This window comes from Balaenoptera borealis (genome assembly GCF_965194805.1).
Source record: "Balaenoptera borealis genome assembly, chromosome: 7".
NCBI classification, from domain to species: Eukaryota; Metazoa; Chordata; class Mammalia; order Artiodactyla; family Balaenopteridae; genus Balaenoptera; species Balaenoptera borealis.
Window position 1 is genome coordinate 67,565,152 of NC_138864.1, and position 21,409 is coordinate 67,586,560.

At 38.1% G+C, this 21,409-nt stretch overlaps 1 protein-coding gene across 6 annotated transcripts in view; it reads right to left on the bottom strand.

Annotated features, from left to right (window-relative positions):
• Positions 1 to 21,409, bottom strand: part of NXPH1 (neurexophilin 1) — a 406,633-nt gene that overhangs the window by 297,874 nt on the left and 87,350 nt on the right. Inside the window, exon 2 of one of the 6 annotated variants that reach the window (XM_082398567.1) lies at positions 7,654 to 7,770. The exons of 4 other annotated variants lie outside the window; for them this stretch is intronic. In XM_082398567.1, the coding sequence (XP_082254693.1) occupies positions 7,654 to 7,663 (10 nt within the window). In that variant the 5' untranslated portion in view covers positions 7,664 to 7,770. Of the gene's footprint in view, positions 1 to 7,653; positions 7,771 to 21,409 lie in introns of those variants that run through there. One more of the 6 variants, XM_082398571.1, reaches the window with a different exon arrangement.

Here is a 21,409-nt window from a genome sequence, read left to right on the forward strand (position 1 = left end):
AACACACCATTGTAAAGCAATTATACTTCAATAAAGATGTTAAAAAAAAAATACACTTAATAAAAAAGAAAAAGTTTATGAGAGAACCTTTCCAAATATTGCAGAATTTGACAAATAAGCTGATTGAAACACTAGGTATATGCTTTCTTTTATCATTTTCAAAAAGAGAATAGAAATGTAATAATGATTAACCCTGTGTACTATTTTCTCTTTTGCCAAATCTTAATTGACTTCCAGAAAGTGGATATCTTTCAATGAAAATGGACAAAAACACCCTCAATGAAATGATTATGAAATGGATTTTCCTGTTGAAGAGTCAAGATGAAACACGAAGATCAGCTTATGCAGCAGACATTTTTCATTCTTTTTTACAACATGAGCAAGTGGAGGATGAAGGAACAGCCTTCATCTTTCATCATATGCTCTGCTATGCTCCAAGATTTACCGTGACCCTTTAAATTAAAAAAAAAAAAAAAAAAGCTGCACAAAATAAGGAAAGGAAACTGTCAGTCATTGGAGAGATGACTATCAAGTAGTATTTTCATGTGGATGGTTTACAGTGAGTTGATGACTGTTAAGCAAACTAAGACCATGACTTTAAGGATCAACAAAATTTGAAAATGGGAGCATCCAAACAAAGGAATGTTGTTTTTATAGTGTAGTTTGTTTTGAAAAGTTAATGCCCAGTGAGCACTGCATAAACTCTATTTCACTCATGACAAAACTGAACTTGGATTTTTAGTGAGCTAAGCCATAGTCAGAGGAGAAAGAAAGCTGATCATTTGCATCAGTCTTTAATGTAAAATTTCACACTCCTCTTGGTTCTGACAGTGGTGGGATTTGCAAAGGGCTCTAATTGCGGTCAATTATTACAGTCCTCTAGCGCCACCTAGTGTTTTCCACATATTGCTGTAGCGCGGCTCACCTATTAAACCAAACTAAAATTTCTTACAAAGGAATCCTCACACCCCAAATAAAAGGAAACAGGAAGACTTCATAGCTTGATTTTGAAATCTTATAGTCAAGGTATTTTCATTCTTTTATTTTAGTACTTTAAAATTGCTGAAGGGCTCTTGTCATTTTTGTTGAATTCAAAGTCTTTTACACCTTTGGGGTTCATTCCCATTGATAAATGCCTAGCCTAATCACCATTGCTTCCTAGCAAACCAATGCAGTTATAAGATTGACCTTGTTTTTGATAGAGGTAAGCCACTTAATAATTGTTTCATTTTAGCGTTTCAGAGTGGAAGATCTACACATATAATTGCTGTGTTTACAGAAAGAGCCAACGAAACATGAAAAAAAGGGTGACCGTTGAACACCTAATTTTCATGAAATGAATTTTTAAAAATTGGTTGAGAACACTCTCAGGTTCTTGTTATTATAAATAGTGGCCACAAAAGAAGGTTAAGGTGGGTGACAACTACGCTCCCACAACCTCATTACCAAATTATAATGAAACCATGTCTCAGATCAAATTATGCCACACATACAGACATTTGTTAAATAGTCATTAGCAAGCAAATCCAAAACTATTCATATAGTCTATTCTGTAAGTTTAACAAAGTCCCGGATCTCTTCTTTTTAGTGCTCAAAAAACTGCCTTGTGTGAAAGATTCACTAGAAGCTGGTGTGGCAACATCCTTGAGGCAGAATTGTGTTGTATTATGATCAGCATCAGGTAACCAGAAATCATCCTAAACCAACAGCTGGACAGAAGACCACTTAGAGGTAAAGTTTTAAGCACTATCCTTATGGATTAAAGCTACAGATCTCTAATTTTATGTCATGATAATTACTGAAAATAATTTTGTCATATAGAGGAAAGGTGATGTTTAAAAATTGATCCACTCCAAGTGTCAAATATGTTACGTATATCGCAGAATAACTCCAACTAAGGAAAAAAAAAATCTTGTTCTACTTGAACATACATGGGAATGAGATGGTGTCTGCATGTGCCTTGAGAAAATATCCTATTATTCTTGTTCTGGTTTTCTCTTCCTCAAATCTCTTTATCAAAGTAATCCAACAACCAGAAAAATGTCCTTGCTTCTAGATAAGAAATGCTAGGATTGAGTCAGATAAAAAGTATTGTCTAAGGAAATAAAATTGCAGTCTGGATCTTTCAAATCCAGATGCACGCCAGGCTAGTAAACTAGCTTAGTCAGCACATGGAAAAGCCAACATTTCTGTGCAACTCTGGTCAGGTAACAAAGGAGGAAGGAGAAAGCTCATCATTTCGGCCTGAATGGCCTTTTTTCCCCATTTTCAGTCAAGTCCACGAATGGAGAATAATCTAAGTTCCCTGTAAAACTGCTTTAATTTCTTCATTTACAAAATATAAATGGGAGCAGAAATATGACAAAGGCATTTGATGCTCAAGGAGAGATGGGATATCACCTTGTACTCAGCTTTTAAATAAGTATTTCAAAAGGGACATTTATTTTGTACCAAAGAAAATTTATAATGTTTTATAAAACTAATACCTTTATGTTTTGAAAAATGATGAATAAATATATCATTTCGTGTCAGTACAATAGGAGATACATCCAGGCTAACTTTAAAGATGCCATAAGGTTCACATGTGCCCACATATCTCCCCACTCACTCAGTGAAGTGCCATCTTCCCTTCTTGCTGAAACTCGAATTCTCACTTTATAGCCAGTGCTCTGATTTAGATAACCCCAAAGCAATCAGTTCTCAATATTAAATCCTAGAGGCAGAGGTAGTAAACACCCTAAAAATGTATGCAAAATATTGTGAGTGTGTATATATGTCCCTTTTTTTTTTTTTTAGAAACTGTGCTTCAGAACTTTAATTATGTTCATGAGTGTCCCTACTCTGACTCAGAAGAACTAATGAGCACTGCCCACAGTTTTTATCTAGCCCCTCAATTATCTTAGTATTATGGATTCATCTGTTAGAGTCACACAGCTCTCCTGACAGGACACAGAGAATCCACGAGGAAGTTAGAATTTTTTGCAGATAAATGCTGCCTTACATGACCCAGGACTAAAGTATCAGGTTCTGTGATTAGAATCTATGTTTGGCGGAGCCTGGGCTCTGGGGTAAAGTAGATCTGGGGCCACAGTCCTGCTTTGTCCCTCACTCTGTGTGACTGTGTCTGAGCCACCATTATCTGCTGCCTGCATCCACGTAGTCACCTATTGACTGCTTCTGCTCTTGCCCTTCCTCAGTCTGTCCTCAGCGCAGCAGCCAGAACAATCGTTTACATTATGGTCCCATCATCTAGCTCCTCTGCCCCAATCTTCTCTTGACTACCACATCAGCCAGCAGGGGAGCCGGAGAAGTTATATGGCCCCACTGCATGCAGGCCCTGTACCACCTCCGCTTCCGTTCTCATCTCCTACCACTCTCCTCCTCCCTTGGGTTCTCTTCTCCAGCCGCTGTTCCTCAAGCCTAGGAACACTCTCTCCCACCTCAGGGTCTTTGCAGTTCCCTCTGGCCGATCATCCCTCTCCTACATACCCTCTCTGTCTACTCCCTCAGTGCCCCTGGGTCTTTACTCCCATGTCACCATTTCCAAGAGTTCCTCTCTCATCCTAAATTCCATCTCACACACACACACACACACACACACACCCCACTGTTGCACTTGCCGTCTCCCTTTCCCAGCTTTATTGTTCTCCACTGCATCTATCACATCTGACAGATAATTCTTTAGTTTATTTTTTTCTCTCTCCTTTGATGCCTAAGCACCATCCCCCGTACTCTCAATCTCCTTAGAATATGGGTGAGCAAACTTTTTCTATAAAAGCCCAGATAGTAAATATTACTGGCTTTGCGGGTCATGTGGGTCTCTGTCACAACTTCTCAACTCCGCTATTATAGGGGAAAGGAGCCATTGGCAATATGTTAACAAAGAGTGGGGCAGTGTTCCAATAAAACTTTATTCACAAAAACAGGTGGCAGGTGCTGGATTTGGCCCATGGCTGCTCTAGAATAATAAGCTCCATTAGGCAGAGACTTAATCTGCTTTATTCACTGTTTTATCCCCATCACTTTGAAGAGGGCCTGGTACAAAGTAGTTCCTCAATAAATTCATTTGTAAATGAATTAATGTCCTTAACCAAGGTACCAGTTTCTCATCGGTAACATGAGGTAACAATATCAGCTTTGGGGGTTATCAAAAATAAACAGTTTGTGAAAGTATGTCACACAACTAGCAGACTAGGTACATAGTAGTGGTTAAAATTATTCTGAACTCCATACCCCAAGAAGAATATGAAAAAACTGGAAGACAAACAGGATTTAGAGGAAAACCAAAACTGTATATTTGAGAAAATATTGAAGGGAGAGAGGGCATTTTGTCTGGAGCAAATTCAGAGGAAGCATGGTCATTGCCTTCCTAAATTTGAAGATTATTTTGAGCAAGAGAGATTCTCTATATACTCTGTGGCACCAAAACAGGCAGAACTAGGATCACTGGGTAAATACTGCATGGAAATGGATGTCTGCTTATTGAAGGCATGCACTTTCTAATCACCCCTGGAGGGCAGAAGCCACATTCATTTTCTTTACTGATGTACCTTAATGCCCTAGCAGGAGGTCTTAAGGTGCACAACCAGTCCTAATTGAATGGATGATTGGGAATGAAGAGTGAATAATCTAATCTTCAGAGCTGACCAAAGCTGGAACAGGCTCCCTCAATTTGTGGCTTGGAAGGTTCAAGAAGGAACTTATCAATCACTTGCTAGGGTACAGCAAAGGTAACATTTTACATACAACTATGGTACCTTCGTCACAACTAAAGAACGAACATCAGTGCATTACTATGAACTACACACACTTTGTTCAAATTTCACTGGCTTTTCCACTAGTGTCCTTTTTCTGTTCCATGATCCCATAAAATATACTAGATAACATTTAGTTGTCATGTCTCCATAGGCGCCTCTTGACTGTAACAGTTTCTCAGACTTCCCTTGTTTTTAATGACCTTGACGATTTTGAGGTATATTGAAAATTGTCCTTCTATTTGAATTTGTTTATTTTCTTCAGGATTAGACTGGGGTTACAGGTTTGGGAGATAAAGAACACAAAAGTAGTGTCATTTTGAATCACATTATACTAAGGGTACATTTATTAACATGACTTATGACTGTTGATGTGAACATTGATCACTTGCCAGAGGCAGTGTTGGTCAGATTTCTCCACTGTAAAGTTATTCTTTTTCCCGCTTTCCACAATCTACTTTTTGAAAGCAAGTTACTATAGAGCTCATGCTGGGTGGGTGGAAGGAACTGAGCTCCACCTCTTGGAGGAAGTCTTTTTTGTTGTTGTTTGTTTGTTTTAACATCTTTATTGGAGTATAATTGCTTTACAATGGTGTGTCAGTTTCTACTTATCTACATAAATTACCTGGAGTTCTGTAAGGAAGATTTGTCTTTTCTCCCAATTCGTTTATTTGTTTATCAATCATTTATATCAGTATGGACTCAAAAATATTCATTTTATTGCTCACATCCTTCCAGCTTTGGCCACTGGCAACTCTTTTAGGTTGCCTCCAGCGTCTCTTAGACATGATCCTATCTTTTTGTTTTTTGAGCATTTCTTAACTTCTGGCACTACAAGACACCCCAGGCTCATCTTGTGTTTTCCCTGCCCCAACCCTAGAATCAGCCATTTTTCCAGGGAGCCCTAGTTCCTTTTATTAGAAAATAGTATTAGAAACCAAGATCTATGCTCTGAGTATGCTTGTTGGTACTGGGGTGTCACTGCTTCTAGGCCCTCTCAGCAGATAGAGCTAGAAAAATACATGTATGTATACTCACCTATGTAATACGGGTTATAAAAATCTATAATTATTTCTGTATCTATCCATCTTTATCTATATTAAGTTAAACAGTTTCATAATGATGATTCTGTTTTTAATCCAGTATCTCGTGGTACATCTACCCCCTCTTGCCCCCTTCTTGCTTATCTGTAACCTCCCTCTCCAACTTGGAGAAATCTGGCTCCCATCACCCACCATCCATTTATTCATTTGTTCAAAACTCCAGTATACATGCATAGCAGTTTCTGAACTGTTAACCCAGCTATGCTTTTTTATATTAGGCACTTTACATATATGTTATTATATCTTGTCTTCATGGCAACCCATTATATAGGTAAGGTGTCTGAAATTAGAGCTTTTAAATTACTTGCCCAAGGTCACACATCTACCAAGTCTGGAGCTGGAATCTGAACCCAAGTCTGCTTGTTTAGAAAGCCAATGATCTTGCTGTTTTACATATTGCTTTCCAATATTATTTTTAAAAAGAGGAAACTAATTTGTAATACACAGTTTGAAAATAAACAAATATATTGAGCTTTTGTTATAAAAGATATTCAGGTTTATTATAAAAATCTGAAAAAAGTTATTTATACAGTTATACTATATGTACAATTTGGTACACTGCTTTTTCTTAAATAACATGTGCATTTCTACACCTAATGAATACTTTGTAAAGATAATTTTTTTTTCATTGTGCAATTACACTGTTTTATTTAGTATTTTAAAATTAGGTGTTATTTGCTTCATTGTTAAAGGTACATGCTTGGAGAAAACGAAAAAGCTAATAATGAGTATTTTGGCCAAATTTACCCACAGTAGCCTGACTCAATCAACCAGTCAGTTGAATCTGTAAAGATAATTTTTAATGACTACTTAATGTTCCATCTAATCAGTAGACTATAATGAGCTCAACCATGTCTCTGTTGTTGGAATGTAGATAGTTCCACATTCTTTACCAACATAAACAGTGCTGAAACTCATTTTATGTTGCCAAGAGATAGCATTACTGGACCAAGGTGTTTGAGGTTTTCAACACACTTTGCCAAATTGCTATCACAGGAAATTGTACTAATTTAATTCTCCCCAAATTATCAGAGTGGTTGTTTCACTGACACATTTTAATATGATCGTTTAAGAGCAATCTCTATGCTACTAATGGCCATTAGAATTGAGTCTTGCTTCTATCATGATCAACTACAATCTAATTTACTCAACCTCCTACCTCCAGGTATTAAGTGATTCTAACAAGAGTTAAGCTCTCTGTATAGGATTCTGATTAAACAGTGAAAAAGTGCATGTGTCACTTGAAATGTAAAATATTGTTCTTATTACTAAATCTTCTGATATTTATTAATATCTCTGACCCTAAGGCTTAATCTTGATTTGCTTCTGACCCTAAGGCTTAATCTTGATTTGCTTACCACCCCTTAATTAAGAACTCTTGGTAACATCAGTTAACTAAATCAACTACTGTTTATATCTATAGTTGCTGGGCTATCATGCTCTGACCGTGGCCCTAAGCTTATTATGAGGAGATTCAGAATTTATGCGCAAACCAAGAGTTATTTATAGATTCAATAAATAGTATGTATCCTATGAAGAGAGACCACTATTTTTCCAGTGTATGTATATATTGTTGTGCAAAACAAATTTATTTCAAAGCATTGTTGAATTCATAACAGCTTTTGTCATCAAATGTTTTCTCAGCAGATCCTAAAAACACAACTGCTCTTATGGGGATTTTAGAGATTGGAAGACATTAAAAATGTTTCTTCATATTCAAAACTGTTGGAAACCACTTAAGTGGGTGTCAGAGCACATGTGTAAATCTGGTGGAGATAGGAAAGGCAGGTACTTACTGAATGTCATTCAAATGGTCCTTCTTTAGCTTATGTTCTACGTTGGGTACAAATTTAATTATTCCTTTCTGAGAAGCTCAAGTACTGTCTTCTTTCAATGAGGAATGTTGCAATAGTCTAAAAAAAGAATGACAACAGCACCACATTCAGAGCCAAAATTTTCCTTAAGCCCAAAGTATCTGGTGTGAATGCAAGCACAGCCCAAATCTTCCCTCAGTCACTGCACGTGGGTACTCAGTCTTGGCCACTGATCTCAGACATTTTCCACAACTTAGATCAGGGGCTGTGTAGTCGGTGAAGTGTCAAGAAGAATTACAGGGAAACTGAGCTATCATCAGTTGATGGGGTGTTTTTCTGGGATTCCTTTGTTACTATTTATTTTTTTATTTTTTTTTTTGATTTATTTATCTTTGACTGCGTTGGGTCTTTGTTGCTGCACGTGGGCTTTCTCTGGTTGCGGCGAGCAGGGGCTACTCTTCGTTGAGGTGCGCGGGCTTCTCATTGTGGTGGCTTCTCTTGTTGTGGAGCACGGGCTCTAGGCGTGCGGGCTTCAGTAGTTGTGGCACGTGGGCTCAGTCGTTATGGCTCGCAGGCTCTAGAGCGCAGGCTCAGTAGTTGTGGCGCATGGGCTTAGTTACTCCGCGGCATGTGGGATCTTCCTGGACCAGGGCTCGAACCCATGTCCCCTGCATTAGCAGGTGCATTCTTAACCACTGTGCCACCGGGGAAGCCTGTTACCATTTAAATATCCTAAAAGACTGAGTGACCATACTAAGGCAGGCACCAGGCAAGAAAAAGAAGGCTGATTTTTATAAAGAGAGATGGAAGTGCTGTTACTCAACTCTGCCTGGAAGACTACAAAACCTTACAGCTTGTTTTATAGGGAGGAGCAGTGAAGCAGGAAATTGCTAATGCAACAAATCTGAAGAAGCCAGAAAACGTGAGAATACCCAGCAAGAATGCTGAGATTTTAATACCTACCCAAGGCCCCTGCAACAGAGACTAAAGGGTTCAGAAGTAAACATTCAAGGAGTGAAATACCACTTAGCTGATTATAGATTTGAGCTTGATTAGCTCTAAAGAATCTTAAGAACAAAAGAATGGGGTTAATCTATATATGTAGTTAACAGGCATCAATTTTCCTCACCAGCTTCGATTTGCCATTACTCTTATTTCTAATAAAGCATGTTAACTATCACATATAACATAGGTTGTAAGCATATATTCACAGTTTTAGCATTTTGTCGAACTTATTTCTCAGGTATTTAGGCTGTACAACACACAGTATATCTTTAAGCTTTATAAATACCTAATGTTCAACACACAAGAATTTCCAGAGGATATGTGAATATAGATAGCATTAAGGGAACCCATTTCCAGATCCTCAACTTTCACATATACTCTTTCTTAAAATGTATTTGCTTAGCTATCACTCAGACCTTGGTTTCTAGATACCATTTACCAATAAAAGGAACTAGGGCTCCTTAGAGAAATGACTGATTCTAGGGACAGGGCATGGAAAATACAAGATAAGCCTGGAATGTCTTGTAGTGCCAGAAAATAAGAAAGTGGAAAGAAAGAAGGAAAGAAAGAAAAAGAGGGGGGGGGGGGAGGGGGGGAAGGAAGGAAGGAAGGAAGGAAGGAAAGAAGGAAGGAAGGGAGGGAGGAAGGAAGGAAAAGATGGGAGAGTTGGAGGGAGGGAAGATAGAAGCATGTCAAACATACACAACGCTAAAGAGTTCCCAATGTCCAAAGCTGGAAGAAATTGAGCAACAAAATAAATATCGGTTTATAACCCAAAGAATAAAATAAGCATCAGTGAATCTGTAGTGATATAAACAAATGAATGAATAAATCAATAAATGGAGAGGAGGCTATTTTCCTTATATATTTGCTTGCCCAAGAGTGAAGCCAAGAAAGAATGTGTGAAACAGAAAATCACCATTAGAATGCCACCATAATAACTCCTGCAGATAAGATACACTGACAAATGCTAAAATTAGGAGGCAAAACTTTAATGTTAAACAGGATAGTTGAATAGCCTCTCCCAAAATATTTATTAATTACTGTGAGGGTTTTAACATTTATCCATATTCTCTGCTACTCCTCCCTCCAAGAGGTGGAGTTTCATTCCTCTCCCCTTGAGGGTGGGCTGGACTTAGTGACTCTCCTCTATCAAATAGAAGATGGAAAGGGAGAAACCATAAATTTATGGTGGAGAAACCCAGCATACACCACTTACCCAAGTGATCAACATTAATAGCACCATGATAAGTCATGTTGATGTCACGTACCCCTGACCTGATACAATGAAAGCACTTCACCCCTGGGGTGTTCTTCTTAAAAATGCATAACCCCAGTCTACTCATGAGAAAACATCAGACAGACTCAAATGAATATACTTCATACAAAATACCTGAAAAGTACTCTTCAAAAGTGTCAAGGTCATGAAAGACAAGGAAAGACCAAGATACAGTCACAGATTGAAGAGTTTAAGAAGACACAAGAACTACAGTTGACCCTTGAACAATGCAGGTTTGAACTGCAAAGATCCATCCATACACAGGTATTTCTCAATAGTAAGTACTACAGTACCAAACAGCCCACAGCTGGTTGAATCCAAGGTTTTGGAGGAACCGGGGATATGGAGGGTCGACTAAATTATAGGCAGATTAACCCCCCCACACACACATACACACGTGTTGTTCAAGAGTCAACTGTAAATGCAACATATTATCCTGAGACAGAAAAAAAGACATTAGTGGGAAAACTGGTGAAATATGTATGAATCTGTGAAGTCTGAACCAATGTTAATTTCTTAGTTTTGATAAATATACTATGGTTGTGTGAGATGTTAACATTATCAGAAGCTGGGTAAAGGGTATGTGGAACCTCTCTGGACTATTTTTGCTACTCTTTATAATCTAAAATTATTTCAAAATAAGAATTTTTGAAAACTGAGCTGCTTGAGAATGCTTCTCCTTCTGATGGTTTTCATGGTCTTTCTTTCCCTTTCACAATGACCTGTCTCCCGCTTGACAAAAAAAAAAAAAAATCAAAAAACACTTCTTCCCCCTACTTAATTCTTGCTGTAGTAAACTGCCCCAGGGTGTAAAACCACCCGCAAAGCAAACCAGGGGACAAATTTGAAATGCCTCTGAGGGTAAGTCCATTGGGAGGGAAGCAAAGAGATCAGAAAGTAGCAAGAAGGACTAATAATGGGAGCTAAACCTCTCCTCTCTCCTTTTCTCTCTTTTCTCTCTATTCTGTTTCTCTGTGTCTCTGTGTCTCTCTCCGTCTCTGTCTCTGTCTCTCTCCCTCTCCCTCGTGCTTATCTCATTACTCCTATAAACTTACCAACCTAAAAATTTTAATTCAAAACTAAGAAAGTTATCACACAGGGATATGTTCACACGTTGATTTGAATTTTTTTAAAAAGACAGTCTAATATTTTTCTGGCAGAAAATAACTTTGATTTGGCTGAAAGTTTCAACAGCAAGGACTGACTTTGCTAATTAAATTATATGTTGGACATTTGAATCAACTCGAATGGGCTATATTTGAGACTCCAAAGTTCTGAGGGAAATATATTGAAAGCATGTACAATATGCCAGAAAATGTGTGTTTTGCAACCATTTAAACTTGATTTTAAAGTTTTATACACCCATTTTTAGATGTGAGGTTGTAAACAGTTTAAAAAATTTTTTTTGGCGGGAGGGCAGGGGGTGGAGAATGCAAGCAAAACTTCTGAAGACCAATATAGTAGAAAGGGGGAAAAAAATCACTGTGCCTACTTAACTAATTGAAGTGGCGTTCTTATGAGCACCACTCATAAGTGTTTGGTCTGTGGGAGCCATGGGGAATGCTGAGATACAGGCAGATATGGAACAAGACAGAACAAGTGCCTGAACTACAGAGGCTCAGAGGGAAGGGGCCAGGTGTTTATCTACTCTAGTTTTTAACCCATTTGGGGTCTCATATCCTTTTGAGAATTCGATTAAAGTTATGAACTTCCCCCACAGAATCACACATGTAACAGCATACTCTCTAAATTTGGGGTGCAATTTGAGGAGATTCAGGAAATGCCCAGAGGACCCAGTTAGGAAGCCTTGGTATAGAGAAATGGATAAAAATGTCTATCCACATGTGTGAGCATCGCAAAGAATTTCTGCACACACTATAAATCTCAGTCCATGTGACATCAGCGTAATGACCTGAGAATGAGGCCATGCTCATGACTGGGTATGTCAACGAGGTATAGCATTTCTACAGTGGCCACTCTGCCTTCCTCCTCCTTCTACACCATCTCTCTCAACCATTATCCCCCTAAGCCTGCCTTCTTCCCTCTGCCCACTTCCCACCCCCTACCCAAGTTCTGAAAAATTAGTGTGAATTGAAGTTTGGCCAAATCACTTAATCTGATAGCCTGCTTTAAGAATGAGAGCCAATGATAGTCTATAAGGTGCCTGCACAAAGTTTTAAAAGTATCCCCCTTTGGGCATGAATTTTAAAAGGTCCCCTCAAGGAAGATGTAGACCCTCATTTAGGTCTTGGCAAAGATGACACTTTTGGACAAGGAAGAGATTACCCCTTCTTCTGGTCAGATGGAACCCTGCAACAGGGCACAAGTTTTGATGAATAGGGTGAGCTATACTCCAATAAAAAATTTTTTTTCTTTAAATAGCGTGAGCTAAATTTTAGACCCTCAATCATTCCTCAGCTGCACTTTTGAGCAGTGCACAAACTGCACAACCGTAAGTGACAGTTTGTTTATATTATTATAAACACTGCACAACTATTCTGACCTGGTGAAAGTGCCAATTGTTCTGTCTGTTTCTAGAATGTAGAGTCAAAATTGTCAACAGGAGCCCAGTCTCTGCTAGTGTGATTATTACATCTTCCAATTTGGAGATAATCTGCCCTGAGAATCAGTCCCTGGATCCTCTTTGGGGTCCATTTCCACCTCAAAGGGGTTCAGACAAGGACACAGCTAAACCTGTGAATTCCTCCATAGATATAGGTTACTGGCCTGTAAGGAACCCCAAGACTCAAGCAGATCACCTAAGCCTTGGATTGATTTTTCCCTCTTCCCCTGTTTAATACTCACTAGCACAGTTCCAGAGTGGCCAGACAAACCCTCAAAACAGTCTAGAGTCGGGACTAGCAAACTGATGACAAGATTTTGGATATGGATAATTCTTCTAGTCTAATGATTCTCAAAGTATTATCCATCAACTGGTTATCAAAGCCTTTTGAAAACTTCCAGTGATATTAGATTTTTCAAATTGTGATAAAACATACATAACGTACAATTTACCATCTTAACCATTTTTAAGTTTTTACTATTCTTTTTTTTATGTATCTTTATTGGAGCATAACTGCTTTACAATGTTGTGTGAGTTTCTGCTGTACAACAAAGTGAATCAGCTATATGTATACATATATCCCCATATTCCCTCCCTCTTGAGCCTCCCTCCACCCTCCCTATCCCACCCCTCTAGGTGATCACAAAGCACCGAGCTGATCTCCCTGTGCTATGCAGCAGCTTCCCACTAGCCATCCATTTTGCATTTCGTAGTGTATATATGTCCATGCCACTCTCTCACTTCGTCCCAGCTTACCCTTCCCCCACTGTGTCCTCAAATCCGCCCGTTCTCTACGTCTGCGTCTTTATTCCTGCCCTGCCACTAAGTTCATCAGTACCGTTTTTTTAGATGCCATGTATGTGCGTTAGCATACAGTATTTGTTTTTCTCTTTCTGACTTACTTCACTCTGTATGACAGACTCTAGGTCCATCCACCGCACTACAAATAACTCAATTTCGTTTCTTTTTATGGCTGAGTTATATTCCATTGTACATATGTGCCACATCTTCTTTATCCATTCAACTGTCAATAGACACTTAGGTTGCTTCCATGTCCTGGCTTTTGTAAATAGTGTTGCAGTGAACATTGTGGTACATGTATCCATGTATCTTTAATTTTTTTTTTAATTTATTTTATTTATTTATATTTGTCTGCGTTGGGTCTTCACTGCTGCATGCAGGCTTTCTCTAGTTGCAGTGAGCACGGGCTACTCTTCATTGCAGTGCACGGGCTTCTCATTGCAGTGGCTTTTCTTGTTGCGGAGCATGGACTCTAGGCACTCGGGCTTCAGTAGTTGTGGCACGTGGGCTCAGTAGTTGTGGTTCGCAGGCTCTAGAGCACAGGCTCAGTAGTTGTGGCACACGGGCTTAGTTGCTCTGCAGCATGTAGGATCTTCCCGGACCAGGGTTCGAACCCGTGTCCCCTGCATTGGCAGGCGGATTCTTAACCACTGCAAAACCAGGGAAGCACTACATGTATCTTTTTGAATTTTGGTTTTCTTGGGGTGTATGCCCAGTAGTGGGATTGCTGGTACCATCTTAATCATTTTTAGGTATACAGTTCAGTAGTTATATAAATTCACATTGTTGGACAACCAATCTCCAGAAATCTTTTCATCTTTCAAAACTGAAACTCTATACTCATTAAACAATTCTCCATTCTCCCCTCCCCTGGCAACCACCCTCCCACTTTCTGTGTCTATGAGTTTTACTACTCTAGGTATCTCATATAAGTGTGATCATACAGTATTTGTCATATGAGTGGCTTGTTTCACTTAGTTCATCCATGTTGAAGCATATATCAGCATTTCCTTCCTTTTGTTTTTTTTTTTAATTTTTGAATTTTATTTTATTTTTTAAACAGCAGGTCCTTATTAGTCATCAATTTTACACACATCAGTGTATACATGTCAATCCCAATCGCCCAATTCAGCACACCACCACCCAACCCCCCCGCCGCTTTCCCCCATTGCTGTCCATACGTTTGTTCTCTACATCTGTGTCTCAACTTCTGCCCTGAAAACCAGTTCATCTGTACCATTTTTCTACGTTCCACATATATGCGTTAATATACGATATTTGTTTTTCTCTTTCTGACTAACTTCACTCTGTATGACAGTCTCTAGATCCATCCACGTCTCGACAAATGACCCAATTTCATTCATTTTTATGGCTGAGTAATATTCCATTGTATATATGTACCACATCTTCTTGATCCATTCATCTGTCGATGGGCATTTAGGTTGCTTCCATGACCTGGCTATTGTAAATAGTGCTGCAATGAACACTGGGGTGCATGTGTCTTTTTGAATTATGGTTTTCTCTGAGTATATGCCCAGTAGTGGGATTGCTGGGTCATATGGTAATTCTATTTTTAGTTTTTTAAGGAACCTCCATACTGTTCTCCATAGTGGCTGTATCAATTTACATTCCCACCAAAAGTGCAAGAGGGTTCCCTTTTCTCCACACCCTCTCCAGCATTTCTTGTTTGTAGATTTTCTGATGATGCCCATTCTAACTGGTGTGAGGTGATACCTCATTGTAGTTTTGATTTGCATTTCTCTAATAATTAGTGATGTTGAGCAGCTTTTCATGTGCTTCTTGGCCATCTGTATGTCTTCTTTGGAGAAATGTCTATTTAGCTCTTCTGCCCATTTTTGGATTGGGTTGTTTCTTTAATATTGAGCTGCATAAGCTGTTTATATACTTTGGAGATTAATCCTTTGTCCGTTGATTCGTTTGCAAATATTGTCTCCCATTCTGAGGGTTGTCTTTTCATCTTGTTTATGGTTTCCTTTGCTATGCAAAAGCTTTGAAGTTTCATAGGTCCCGTTTGTTTATTTTTGGTTTTATTTCCATTACTCTAGGAGGTGGATCAAAAAAAGATCTTGCTGTGATTGATGTCAAAGAGTGTTCTTCCTATGTTTTCCTCTAAGAGTTTTATAGTGTCCAGTCTTACATTTAGGTCTCTAATCCATTTTGAGTTTATTTTTGTGTATGGTGTTAGGGAGTGTTCTAATTTCATTCTTTTACATGTAGCTGTCCAGTTTTCCCAGCACCACTTATTGAAGAGACTGTCTTTTCTCCGTTGTATATCCTTGCCTCCTTTGTCATAGATTAGTTGACCATAGGTGCGTAGGTTTATCTTATTCCATGGATCTATGTTTCTGTTTTTCTGCCAGTACTATACTGTCTTGATTATTGTAGCTTTGTAGTATAGTCTGAAGTCAGGGAGTCTGATTCCTCCAGCTCCGTTTTTTTCCCTCAAGACTGCTTTGGCTATTCGGGGTCTCTTGTGTCTCCATATAAATTTTAAGACTTTTTGTTCCAGTTCTGTAAAAAATGCCATTGGTAATTTGATAGGGATTGCATTGAATCTGTAGATTGCTTTGGGTAGTATAGGCATTTTCACAATATTGATTCTTCCAACCCAAGAACATGGTATATCCCTCCATCTGTTGGTATCATCTTTAATTTCTTTCATCAGTGTCTTATAGTTTTCTGCATACAGGTCTTTTGTCTCCCTAGGTAGGTTTATTCCTAGGTATTTTATTCTTTTTGTTGCAATGGTAAATGGGAGTTTTTCTTAATTTCCCTTTCAGATTTTTCAACATTAGTGTATAGGAATTCAAGAGATTTCTGTGCATTAATTTCGTATCCTGCAACTTTACCAAATTCATTGATTAGCTCTAGTAGTTTTCTTGTGGCATCTTTAGGATTCTCTATGTATAGTATCATGTCATCTGCAAACAGTGACAGTTTTACTTCTTCTTTTCCAATTTGTATTCCTTTTATTTCTTTTTCTTCTCTGATTGCCACGGCTAGGACTTCCAAAACTGTGTTGAATAATAGTGCTGAGAGTGGACAACTTTGTCTTGTTCCTGATCTTAGAGGAAATGGTTTCAGTTTTTCACCATTGAGAATGATGTTTGCTGTGGGTTTTTCGTATATGGCCTTTATTATGTTGAGGTAGGTTCCCTCTATACCCACTTTCTGGAGAGCTTTTATCATAAATGGATGTTGAATTTTGTCAAAAGCTTCTTCTGCATCTATTGACATGATCATATGGTTTTTATTCTTCAGTTTGTTAAAATGGTGTATCACATTGATTGATTTACGTATATTGAAGAATCCTTGCATCCCTGGGATAAATCCCACTGGATCATGGTGTATGATCCTTTTAATGTGTTGCTGGATTCTGTTTGCTAGTATTTTGTTCACGATTTTTGCATGTATGTTCATCAGTAATATTGGTCTATAATTTTCTTTTTTGTGTGATATCTTTTTCTGGTTTTGGAATCAGGGTGATGGTGGCTTTGTAGAATGAATTTGGGAGTGTTACTCCCTCTGCAACTTTTTGCAAGAGTTTGAGAAGGATAGGTGTTAGCTCTTCTCTAAATGTTTGATAGAATTCACCTGTGAAGCCATCTGGTCCTGGACTTTTTTTTTTTTTTTTTTTTTTTGAATTTAGTTGCATAATTTTATTTTATTTTATTTTAAACATCTTTATTGAAGTATAATTGCCTTACAATGGTGTGTTAGCTTCTGCTTTATAACAAAGTTAATCAGTTATACATATACAATATGTTCCCATATCTCTTCCCTCTTGCATCTCCCTCCCTCCCACCCTCCCCATCCCACCCCTCTAGGTGGTCACAAAGCACCGAGCTGATCTCCCTGTGCTATGCGGCTGCTTCCCACTAGTTATCTATTTTACATTTGGTAGTGTATATATGTCCATGACACTCTCTCACCCTGTCACATCTCACCCCACCCCCTCCCCATATCCTCAAGTCCATTCTCTAGTAGGTCTGTGTCTTTATTCCCGTCTTGCCACTAGGTTCTTCATGGCCTTTTTTTTTTTTTTTTCCTTAGATTCCGTATATATGTGTTAGCATACTGTATTTGTTTTTCTCTTTCTGACTTACTTCACTCTGTATGACAGACTCTAACTCCATCCACCTCATTACAAATACCTCCATTTCATTTCTTTTTATGGCTGAGTAATATTCCATTGTATATATGTGCCACATCTTCTTTATCCATTCATCTGTCGATGGACATTTAGGTTGCTTCCATGTCCTGGCTATTGTAAATAGAGCTGCAATGAACATTTTGGTACATGACTCTTTTTGACCTATGGTTTTCTCAGGGTATATGCCCAGTAGTGGGATTGCTGGATCGTATGGTAGTTCTATTTGTAGTTTTTTAAGGAACCTCCATACTGTTCTCCATAGTGGCTGTATCAATTTACATTCCCACCAACAGTGCAAGAGAGTTCCCTTTCCTCCACACCCTCTCCAGCATTTATTGTTTCTAGATTTTTTGATGATGGCCATTCTGACCGGTGTGAGATGATATCTCATTGTAGTTTTGATTTGCATTTCTCTAATGATTAATGAGGTTGAGCATTCTTTCATGTGTCTGTAGGCCATCTGTATATCTTCTTTGGAGAAGTGTCTATTTAGGTCTTCTGCCCATTTTTGGATTGGGTTGTTCGTTTTTTTGTTATTGAGCTGCATGAGCTGCTTGTAAATCTTGGAGATTAATCCTTTGTCAATTGCTTCATTTGCAAATATTTTCTCCCATTCTGATGGTTGTCTTTTGGTCTTGTTTATGGTTTCCTTTGCTGTGCAAAAGCTTTTAAGTTTCATTAGGTCCCATTTGTTTATTTGTGTTCTTATTTCCATTTCTCTGGGAGCTGGGTCAAAAAGAATCTTGCTGTGATGTATGTCATAGAGTGTTCTGCCTATGTTTTCCTCTAAGAGTTTGATAGTGTCTGGTCTTACACTTAGGTCTTTAATCCGTTTTGAGTTTATTTTTGTGCATGGTGTCAGGGAGTGTTCTAATTTCATACTTTTACATGTATCTGTCCAATTTTCCCAGCACCACTTATTGAAGAGGCTGTCTTTTCTCCACTGTATATGCTTGCCTCCTTTATCAAAGATAAGGTGACCATATGTGTGTGGGTTTATCTCTGGGCTTTCTATCCTGTTCCATTGATCTATATTTCTGTTTTTGTGCCAGTACCAAACTGTCTTGATTACTGAAGCTTTGTAATATAGTCTGAAGTCAGGGAGCCTGATTCCCCCAGCTCCATTTTTCGTTCTCAAGATTGCTTTGGCTATTCGGGGTCTTTTGTGTTTCCATACAAATTGTGAAATTTTTTGTTCTAGTTCTGTGAAAAATGCCAGTGGTAGTTTGATAGGGATTGCATTGAATCTGTAGATTGCTTTGGGTAGTAGAGTCATTTTCACAATGTTGATTCTTCCAATCCAGGAACATGGTATATCTTTCCATCTATTTGTATCATCATTAATTTCTTTCATCAGTGTCTTATAATTTTCTGCATACAGGTCTTTTGTCTCCTTAGGTAGGTTTATTCCTAGGTATTTTATTCTTTTTGTTGCAATGGTAAACGGGAGTGTTTTCTTAATTTCACTTTCAGATTTTTCGTCATTAGTGTATAGAAATGCAAGAGATTTCTGTGCATTAATTTTGTATCCTGCTACTTTACCAAATTCATTGATTAGCTCTAGGAGTTTTCTGGTAGCATCTTTAGGATTCTCTATGTATAGTATCATGTCATCTGCAAACAGTGACAGCTTTACTTCTTCTTTTCCGATTTGGATTCCTTTTATTTCTTTGTCTTCTCTGATTGCTGTGGCTAACACTTCCAAAACTATGTTGAATAATAGTGGTGAGAGTGGGCAACCTTGTCTTGTTCCTGATCTTAGTGGAAATGGTTTCAGTTTTTCACCATTGAGGACAATGTTGGCTGTGGGTTTGTCATATATGGCCTTTATTATGTTGAGGAAAGTTCCCTCTATGCCTACTTTCTGCAGGGCTTTTATCATAAATGGGTGTTGAATTTTGTCGAAAGCTTTCTCTGCATCTATTGAGATGATCATATGGTTTTTCTCCTTCAGTTTGTTAATATGGTGTATCACATTGATTGATTTGCGTATATTGAAGAATCCTTGCATTCCTGGGATAAACCCCACTTGATCATGGTGTATGATCCTTTTAATGTGCTGTTGGATTCTGTTTGCGAGTATTTTGTTGAGGATTTTTGCATCTATGTTCATCAGTGATATTGGCCTGTAGTTTTCTTTCTTTGTGACATCTTTGTCTGGTTTTGGTATCAGGGTGATGGTGGCCTTGTAGAATGAGTTTGGGAGTGTTCCTCCCTCTGCAATATTTTGGAAGAGTTTGAGAAGGATAGGTGTTAGCTCTTCTCTAAATGTTTGATAGAATTCACCTGTGAAGCCATCTGGTCCTGGGCTTTTGTTTGTTGGAAGGTTTTTAATCACAGTTTCAATTTCATTACTTGTGATTGGTCTGTTCATATTTTCTGTTTCTTCCTGGTTCAGTCTTGGAAGGTTATACCTTTCTAAGAATTTGTCCATTTCTTCCAGGTTGTCCATTTTATTGGCATAGAGTTGCTTGTAGTAGTCTCTCAGGATGCTTTGTATTTCTGCGGTGTCTGTTGTAACTTCTCCTTTTTCATTTCTAATTTTATTGAATTCAGTCCTCTCCCTCTTTTTCTTGATGAGTCGGGCTAATGGTTTATCAAATTTGTTTATCTTCTCAAAGAACCAGCTTTTAGTTTTATTGATCTTTGCTATTGTTTTCTTTGTTTCTATTTCACTTATTTCTGCTCTGATCTTTATGATTTCCTTCCTTCTGCTAACTTTGGGTTTTGTTTGTTCTTCTTTCTCTAGTTCCTTTAGGTGTAAGGTTAGATTCTTTATTTGAAATTTTTCTTGTTTCTTGAGGTAGGCTTGTATAGCTATAAACTTCCCTCTTAGAACTGCTTTTGCTGCATCCCATAGGTTTTGGATCATCCCGTTTTCATTGTCATTTGTCTCTAGGTATTTTTTGATTTCCTCTTTGATTTCTTCAGTGATCTCTTGGTTATTTAGTAACGTATTGTTTAGCCTCCATGTGTTTGTGTTTTTTACGTTTTTTTCCCTGTAATTCATTTCTAATCTCATCGCCTTGTGGTCAGAAAAGATGCTGGATATAATTTCAATTTTCTTAAATTTACTGTGGCTTGATTTGTGACCCAAGATGTGATCTATCCTGGAGAATGTTCCGTGAGCACTTGAGAAGAAAGTGTAATCTGCTATTTTTGGATGGAATGTCCTATAAATATCAATTAAATCTATCTGATCTATTGTGTCATTTAAAGCTTCTGTTTCCTTATTTATTTTCATTTTGGACGATCTGTCCATTGGTGTAAGTGAGGTGTTACAGTCCCCCACTATTATTGTGTTACTGTCGATTTTCTCTTTTATAGCTGTTAGCAGTTGCCTTATGTATTGAGGTGCTCCTATGGTGGGTGCATATATATTTATAATTGTTATATCTTCTTCTTGGATTGATCCCTTGATCATTATGTAGTGTCCTTCCTTGTCTCTTATAACATTCTTTATTTTAAAGTCTATTTTATCTGATATGAGTATTGCTACTCCAGCTTTCTTTTGATTTCCATTTGCATGGAACATCTTTTTCCATCCCCTCACTTTCAGTCTGTAGGTGTCCCTAGGTCTGAAGTGGGTCTCTTGTAGACAGCATATAGATGGGTCTTGTTTTTGTATCCATTCAGCAAGCCTGTGTCTTTTGGTTGGAGTATTTAATCCATTCACGTTTAAGGTAATTATTGATATGTATGTTCCTATGACCATTTTCTTAATTGTTTTGGAGGTTTTTTTGTAGGTTCTTTTCTTCTCTTGTGTTTCCCACTTAGAGAAGTTCCTTTAGCATTTGTTGTAGAGCTGGTTTGGTGGTGCTGAATTCTCTTAGCTTTTGCTTGTCTGTAAAGATTTTGATTTCTCCATCAAATCTGAATGAGATTATTGCTGGGTAGAGTAATCTTGGTTGTAGGT